Source organism: Fonticula alba (assembly GCF_000388065.1).
Source record: "Fonticula alba strain ATCC 38817 unplaced genomic scaffold supercont2.1, whole genome shotgun sequence".
Classification (NCBI taxonomy): Eukaryota; order Rotosphaerida; family Fonticulaceae; genus Fonticula; species Fonticula alba.
The window spans coordinates 801,953-810,358 of record NW_009242971.1 but is presented as its reverse complement, the minus strand read 5'-3'; the positions used below and the strand labels follow the sequence as shown (position 1 = coordinate 810,358).

At 67.0% G+C, this 8,406-nt stretch overlaps 2 protein-coding genes across 2 annotated transcripts in view; one reads left to right on the top strand and one right to left on the bottom strand.

Moving 5' to 3' along the window:
- H696_00171 (hypothetical protein) overlaps window positions 1-1,856 on the top strand; it is a gene marked incomplete at its 5' end in the record, with an annotated part of 4,556 nt that extends 2,700 nt beyond the window's left edge. Inside the window, one exon of the mRNA XM_009494006.1 lies at window positions 141-1,856. Within this exon, the coding sequence (XP_009492281.1) occupies window positions 141-1,366 (1,226 nt within the window). The 3' untranslated portion in view covers window positions 1,367-1,856. The remainder of the gene's footprint in view (window positions 1-140) is intronic.
- Window positions 1,857-1,878: 22 nt separating this feature from the next.
- On the bottom strand, window positions 1,879-8,341 carry H696_00170 (HASPIN protein kinase; the record flags this gene model as incomplete). The annotated part of the gene is made up of 2 exons (XM_009494005.1): window positions 1,879-2,461; window positions 2,656-8,341. The coding sequence occupies 2 exons, from the start codon at window positions 8,339-8,341 to the stop codon at window positions 2,148-2,150; spliced, it is 6,000 nt and encodes a 1,999-aa protein (XP_009492280.1). The 3' UTR covers window positions 1,879-2,147.
- Between the last annotated feature and the right edge of the window lie 65 nt (window positions 8,342-8,406).

The following is an 8,406-nucleotide window of genomic DNA, read 5'->3' as shown; positions in this document are numbered from 1 at the left end:
TGTCTTCCCCTCTTTTCCTCGTCTTCTCTCCTCCCCTCTCTCTTCCCTCCCCCTCTCTCTTCCCTCCCCCTCTCTCTTCCCTCCCCCCTCTCTCTCCCTCGCATATGTCTCACCATTACCCGTCAACATCCACCTTTCAGTCGACAAGCTGTCGGCCCGCAAGAGCGGCAACTCCTCGGATCCGGCGTCTACCTTCCTGGAGATCCTGGACCCGGAGCAGAATTACAACTTCGTGGACAACTACCTGGACTTCCCGATTGACCTGAGCGATGTCCTTTTCGTGTGCACAGCCAATGCCAAGAACGAGATCCCCCTGCCCTTGCTGGATCGCATGGAGGTGATCGATGTCAGTGGGTACACCCCGAGCGAGAAGCGTGCCATTGCCGAGCGCTATCTCATCCCCACGTCCATCAAGGCCACCGGGTTGACGGATTACCGGATTTCCTTCGATCCGCGCGCTCTGAGCTCCCTGGCCGATGAGTGGTCCAAGGAGGCCGGTGTCCGGTCGCTCAAGAAGTCCGTCGACCGGCTGATGCAGGCCCTGGCCTATGACATTGTCCTGGAGGAGCGCCCGGTCGACCAGGAAATCCGTCTGACCAAGCCGGACCTGGAGCGCCTCCTTGGCCCGTCGCCTCATGGCGATGCGCGCATCTACACCTCCGACAGTGGGTTCCTGCCGCCGGGTGTGGTCCAGGTTCTTGCCTACACCCAGATTGGTGGATCCTTCCTCTTTGTCGAGGCCCTGGCCCTGGAGCAGATCCCGGAGGAGAAGGTCTCCTCCACCGGAGCCATCATCAATGATGAGGGTGTTACCCCGGCCACGCCGCCCGGCCGGCCGGCCCTGCCGGAGCGCGTGACCACCACCCTCCAGGAAACCGGCCACCTGGGCAAGATCATCAAGGAGAGCACGGCCCTGGCGCTGACCTTCGCTCGCCACTATGTGGCCACCCACTACCCGGAGAACAACTTCTTCCGCCGGACCCCGAACATCCATCTGCACATGCCGGAGGCCGCCATCTACAAGGATGGCCCGAGCGCTGGCATCACCTTTGCCACGTCGCTGGTGGGCCTGGCCCTCGGCCGGGGTGCTCGCTGCGATGTGGCCATGACCGGCGAGCTGTCGCTGGGTGGCAAGCTCCTGGCCATCGGCGGTGTCAAGGAGAAGATTGTGGCCGCCCATCGGCTGAATGTTCGGTGTGTTGTTCTCCCGGAGGCCAACCGTCCGGATTGGGATAAGCTTGATGATTCGCTCAAGGCCGGGGTGTCGCCCATCTTCGCCAACAGCTTCCAGGATGCCTTCCCGTACATTTTCGGCGACCTGCCCCTGCCGGAGCCGGAGATCCCGGCCGCTCCGGCTCTTGACTAAGGAGGAGGACCGACACGAGAGGAAAGGGAAGACGATGATGACGCACCTCCAGGCGTGACTCGATTCCTGTGATCCCCCCCCCCCCTTTCTTCCCAAGGACATGGAGCAGGCTCACGCCTGATGCTGTCCCTTTCATGGTGAACGTCCAGGGGGACGGGGAGCTCCCATCGGCCATGCGTTAGTATCTCTTCCATGCCCCCCTCCGGCCACTGCCCTTCTTTTCCGCCGCCGGATCCCCCCCTCTCTCTCTCTCTCCCTCCACGCCCTCCCCGGCGCGCACCCTGATAAATGGCGCACAAGCCTGCGCGTGTGTAAGCATGCACACGTGCGTCCTTCTCCTCTTGACCTGGACATCTACCATGGGGATGTCCCCTGTGTCCCCCTCCTCCATCTCTTCTCCTCCCCTAAATGGTACAATCCTCCATCCCACCTCATTTCCCTCTTGTGGAGGTACACTTGATCAATAATAAATACACTTGCATAGACACAAGCCAGGCAGGCAGACAGGCCAATGGAGGGAGGAAGAGTCTATTGCGATCGCGGGATGGGCCCACATGTAGGAAGGCGAAAAGGGAAATGCTCTTTTGGAGAGCTCTCAGCTCGGCAGAGAAGGCGCACCGTGGAGATGCCGCGCATTCTGCCAGACACAAAAAAAGAGGCCAGACAAGGAAAGAGGGGGAGGGCAGGGGATGGGGATGGAAAAAGCAAGTCACCCACACAGCGGGGACGGCCGGAGGGGATTGATGGGGGGGGGGGGGACACTCACCGAGGAGGTTCTCCCCTAGTCGAAGCGAACAAGCATGCGGTTGAGCATGGCCACATCCGTGACAAGGTCCGCGAAGTAGTGGTCCCGGACCAACTGGCCGACTGACTCGTAGGACCGGACGCGCTTCAGGAAGCTGGCCAGGGCCGAGCGCTCACCCGCATCTTGGCGTCGACGCTCGGGGTCCCCACGCCGAGGAGCGTACTTCACGCTGTTCAGCAGCTTATCGGCCAGGTAGTAGACCCAGTAGACATTGGTGGCCGGCACATGGGCTGCCCACTCGTTGTCTGTCAGCTGGCGCATTTTGCGGTATACATCGAATTGATAGTCGCCTGGGAAAGAGAGGAGAAAGATAGAGACAGAGAGGGGGGGGGGGAGAAATGAAGGGCACTGATGGTCAGCGTGGCCAGCGAGCGAGCAGAAGTGAAGATGGGAAGAAGTGAAGATGGGAAGAGGAAAATGGGGGGGGGAGGAGGTAGCACAGAGGCCGCCGGGAGAGGGACGGGGAGTAGGAGAGCACACGCACCACGACCCTCGAAGTAGGACTCATCATCGAGCTGCACGAAGAGGAGCTCATCCTTGTGGAACATGCGCGACAGGGTGTAATCGATGATGGTCGCCCGGACGCCATGGTTCTCGATGGACACCAGGTTGCCATCCAACATGAAGGGAGCCGAGTCGACGTCACTGCTGAGGATCGGCAGTGAGGGCCGGCGCCCGGCCGGCGTCGATGCCGTCACCAGGACATTGCCCCAGTGGAGGTCACGATGCTCAAACTGATGCGAGGCCTCCACCGAAGCCAGGGACAGGCAGATTTGGAAGAGGATCGACCGAGCAGCCACGCGCGAGGGGAGAATGCAGTGCTCGAGATCGGTCCCGCCGTGTTCGAGCACAATCACCGCGAAGAGTTGCGATGCGGGCAGACCGGCGGGCGAGGGATTGACGGCGCGCGCCGGCTCAGCCGTCCGGAAGGCATTCCACGCGGTCAGGAGCTCCGTCGGGAAGGGACCATGGCAGATGCCGGCCCCGAGGAGACGCACGAAGGAAGAGGTGTAAATCCGGCGCTCCCGACCGGACCCGGGCGACACCGGGCCCTGGAGAGCGGCATCCGCCACAAAGGCCCCGGCATCCGGATGTCCGGCCGGCAGGCAATCGGTACAAGCGAAGTGCGCCGCCCGGCCAGCAGCCCCTCCGGTGGGACTGCCACCCTGGCGCAAGGTGCCCAGGCCGGAAAGCTGCTGGGTGATGCGGATTTCCTGGTACACCTCATTGGCCGAGAGCCCCTCGCCCTCCGTGCCGGACAAGGAGCCGACGTTGAAGGGCACGATCTTCAGGACAACCCCGGCTGGGGGAGGCCGCGGGGCCACACCGCTCCCGGTACAGGCACTGCCCTTCGGGCCAGCACACGGGACATCGCACGCCAGCGAGAAGACCTCAGCAAAGGTGCTCTCGCCGATCTTGGTACACCGGCCAAGGGCATTTGCACCAATCACCGAACTGAAGGACACCGGCCGCGACTGGGCGCAAAGGGCCAGCAGTTCCGACAGCGACCGCAGGTCCGCCGTCGCTGCCGGGCCCTCCTGCTGGGTCGACGGGTCCGGGAAGAATGCCGGGCGCGGAGAGCGCATAAAGCTCGCCGGAGCCGGGGACGCGACCACCGGATTCAGGATCGGCGGCAAAGCGGGCGAAAGCTGCTGCTGCTGCTGCTGCTGCTGCTGCTGCTGCTGCTGCTGCTTCCCACTCCCGAGGGCCAGGGCCGGGGCCAGAGCCGAGGTGGAATGCTCGTCGTCGGCGGCCAGCATCGATGCCAACTGGCTTTGCTGGCGCCGAACCTCGGCCGAGTACTCGCTCTTCACAATGTGCCCCAGATCCAGGTTGGCCAAATCCGTGGGAACCGAGGCCGACCGGATGAAGGTCGGCGACATGATCGGCACCGCGGCCGCCGCTGGTGCGGCCGCCGACGCCGCCGGCGCCAGATCCGGAGCCGGCGCCGCCGGCGCCGCCTGGACCAACTGGTGCAGATTGTCCACACTGCTGTCCACCAGGAACCCCTGGCGATGGGCCTGGGTCACGGCGGTGAGGTTCCGCCGGGACTCGGCCTCGGAGGCGGCGGAGGCCCGCTCGGCAGCCAGCTGTGCCTCGGCATTGCGCTTCTCCAGCAGCTGGCGCATGCGGCTGTTGCCGGTGACCGCGGACGCGGGGCCGGGCTCCTTGCTGCCCTGTGGCAGGACCTGCTGCTGCTGCTGCTGCTGCTGCTGCTGCTGCTGCTGCTGCTGCTGCCGCTCGGTGGCCATGCTGGGCAGCGCCTCCGAATAGGAAGCGGCCCCTGGCTCCGGACCCAAGAGCGGGAAGGAGGACTGTGAAACCATGGCCGGTGCCGAGGCGCCCGAGGCCTTGGCCTCGGTGGTGGTCGCCGGCTTGTGGCTGGACCAGGGGAAGCGGAAGCGCGACCGCTTGCTGGCCGCGGCTCCGCCATCGGCGCGCTTCTTGTCGACCGGCGCCGCCAGCATCGGCGGCTCGACATCCATCGGCGATGGGCAATCCAGCATCAGGGCATCCGCCAGCGACAGAAGTGGCGACTGGCTGGTGCCCGGAGTCCCAGCACCCGGGGCCGGCGCCAGCATCAACCCCTCGGGATGGTGGCCATCATCACCCGGGTGGTGGCCACCAGGCTGATGATGAAGGTGATGATCGTGGGCATAGGAGCCCGGCTCCACCGAGTGGTGGTACGTGGCCATGCTGTCTTCCAGATACCGGTCCATGGCCGACTGCGAGGAGAGGGCCGTCGACATGAGGTAGTCCGACGAATCGGTGTCCATGAGCGAGCTGCCGCCGGTGCTGCCCAGCAGGTCGGATGACGCATCATCCTGCTGCGCCAGCGGGTGTGGCCCAGCACGATTCGGGCCCTTGCCCGGCGGCGGGCCATTGGCCCACGGGCCGACAGCCGACTCGGGGCGGGCACCGGGGCCGGCCGGGACCGTGTCGAAATTCAAAGGTGCCAGGATGTCCAGCTGGCCGGGCAAAATCATGGACTGCCGGCGCGAGGGGCCCGGACTGGCGGCCAACAGCAGGGCCTCCGACAGGGAAATCAACTGGCTGCTGTCGGTGCTTCGGAGAGTCCCAGACCCGGAGGGGGCCAGCTCCAAGGGCCGAGGAGCGATGGGGGCCCACTCGCCGGAGGGGCTGCGCGCGGCGGCCACACTCCCAACCGAGCCGCCACCCACGCGAGCCCCATTGCTCGGGGACCCGGTGAGCGAGGGGACCGCCGACCGACGAAGCTCCTCCACACTGAGCTTCAATGCCTCCTCGAAGCTCAACAGCACACCGGATGATGCCCGACGAATGCGGACATCATCCACGGGCCCCTCGAGATGGAAGCCGGCCCCTTCCCCGGCAGCCGGCAGGTCGGTCCCCGAGGGAACCGGCGACAGGCGCCCGGCAAAGAGAATCTCCTGCAGGGACAGGAGCTCGCGGCTGTGATCCCGCGGCAGGTGCTCCGCCGAGAGGGACAGGGCTTCGGCAAAGTCGGCCGAGCGCGACGCCTGGATCGAGTCCTCCAACTCCTCGGCCAGCAGCCGCCGGCCTCGGCGCCAGGCAAACAGCCGCAGGGCCGAGTACAGAGTCCACACGGTCCGGTCGACACCGGCCCCGGTGACAATGGCCTCGGTCAACGAGTCGCCAGTGGCCAGGGGGTCGAACTCCTCCTGGCTGGAAGTGGCAGAGGCATCGGTGGCCGTCAAGTCGATGGGGTGAAGCTGCTCCGACCCCGGGGCCGAGGGAGCGTCGTCGGAAGCGGTCGCCGGCCCGCCAGGCGACTCGGCGCCCAGCCGATGGGCGGCCAGTAGCTCGCGCTCGCGGCGGCGCTGCTGCCGCCGATCCTCATTCTGTGCCAAATACTGGCGCTGCTGCTGGTCAACCACAATCGACAACGCATCGCCGATGGTCAGAAGCTGGATATCCGAGTGCTCCTGCGAGGGGTTTTCCACCGCAATACGAAGGGCCTCGCGCAGGGACAGGAGCTCGCGCGCCTGGATCTCGGCCTCGGCGGCCGCTTCCGGCGACATGTGGTCCCCATCCCCGGCGCCCAGCTTCAGGGGGATTTCCATGATCGAGTCCTGCGTCGACAGGAGCGGGTCCGTCTGATCGAAGGACGACTCGTCGGTGTGGTGGGACAGACTGTGCATGTCGGTCGAGCCCGGGACCGAGGAGGGGTCTTGGTGGCCTGCTTGGGGGAGGATCTCCAAGACGGGACCGGCCGCCAAGGGCAATGTCGAGATCGGGGCCAACGCCGGGGGGGCCGCCAGGGTGGGGTCCGAAATCGGAGCCAGGCCCGGAGTCGACCCGGACCCGGAGGAGGACCGATGAGAGCCAGTCGCATGCGGGCCACGACCAGCGTCACCGCCACTGCCACGCTGCTTGCCATGGCCGTGGCTGGAGCCGGTGGCCATGCGCCAGATCCGCGAAAAGTAGCCCGCGGAGCTGGCACTGTGGCTTGAGCTGGCGGTCGAGACAAGCTCGTCATCGGAAGAGTCATCAACCGGCCCCATGCCGAGGGCCTCCTCCAGGGACATGACGGGCTCCGGCCGGAAGTCGAAGACCAGGCCGGTGTCACTGCGCAGGGCGGCACCCTCGGCCGAGGGGGCCGCCGGCGTGGCGGAGCCCTTGCCCCGGCGACTGCCACGCAGGCGACTGGGCCGGCGCTGGGGCTTGGCCGCTTGCCGGCGCTCGCGCGTTTCGCGCTCCTGCTGCTGCTGCTTGAGGACAATGGCATTGAGGGCCTCCTCGAAGCTGAATTCATCCTCGGACTCCGGGTCACCAGGACGCCGGGTGGCGGGGGAGGTCGGGCGCAGGGGCGCCGGCTGGGCCACCCCGGCCGGGGCCACGGCCCGAGCAAAGTGACTCAACGCCGAGAAGGAGGATGACCGGGTGAGGGTTTCCGACCCGCCGCCAACCGGGGCATTCGGCAAGACGACGCTGCCACGCGGACGCAGGGCTGACAAGCCCGGGCCCGGGCCCGGGCCCGGACCCGGGCCCAGCGAGTCACTCGAGGCACTGGCACTGGCCGGCTGGCTGGCAAGATTGATTCCGAAGCTGCTGGCCGGGATCCGGTCCTCGGGGCCGGCGGCCTCCGGGTGGTCCTCCCCCCCATCGGAAAGGAGGGTGCCCTGGCCATGGTCCGGCCCGGTGGCCAGAAGCAGCGACACCGGAGACGAGTGGGATACCTCCAGCAGGGAGGACAGCGGCAAGGCCGAGGCACGACGTGGGCCACCGACAGCCGGTCCGGCGGGAGCCGGCCGCCGGCGCGAAGCACTCGGCGTGCCGAAGGCGGTCTTCATGCTGCCGGAGGTGGGTTGAGGATGGATTTCGACGATGCGCCCGGCCGACACGGCCAGATGCGGATTGCGCAGGGCCGCCGCCGGCGACAGGGGCGCCGACAGGGAGGGGGCATTCAGTGTCGGCGAGGTGAGGGCCAAGCCGCCGCCGGTGGCCAAGTCCACGCGCACCCCACGCGGAGACATGGCTGCTCCGGGCGAGTGGGGAGCCATCAGCGGGGAGGACGCCGCACCGGCCAGGGCCACCGAGCTGCTCAGGCGCCGGACCATGGGCGATGAGGCGAGGACAATGCGCCGGCGATCGGCCAGTTGCCCGGGGCTCAATGATGCCGGCAGCAGGCCGGCCAGCAGGAGCTGCTGCAGATGCGCGTCATCCGGAGACCCGGCCGCCGTGGCCCGGGAGCCCGGCTGCGATGGCAGGAAGGACTGCTGATGGGCGCGTGAGGCCACCGCCGGCGGTGGGGTCGACGGCCCCGCCAGGTCCATGACCTCATCGGAGTCGGAGCCGCTGTCCGACTCGCCGTCCGACTCGCCATCTGACAGGCCACTGTCCGAGGAGATGTCCGAGTCCGAGTCCTCGTAGCTGCTGCTGCTGGGGGAGTCGGTGCTGCGGTTGCTGCGACTGGTCATCAGGGAGTCCAGCGAGTCGGCCGAAGCGCTCCGGTGCAGGTCCACACCGGTCAGGGCCGCGGCGCCGCGAAAGGCCCCGGCGCCGAAGCTGGAGGCCGGCGACCGGGATGCATCGCCGGCCGAGATGCCCGCACGTCGTGGGGTCCAGAGCGACGCATTGCCAGTCGGGGCGGACTGATTAAAGTAGGCCACCGTGCGCGGGCCACGACGGCTGTATGTGACGAGAGTGCTCTTGGTCGGGGCCGCCATGGTCTTTGGGATGTCGGCCGTGGGAGGACAGAGCATGGGGGAGCGGCAAGGAGGGCGGGGGGGGG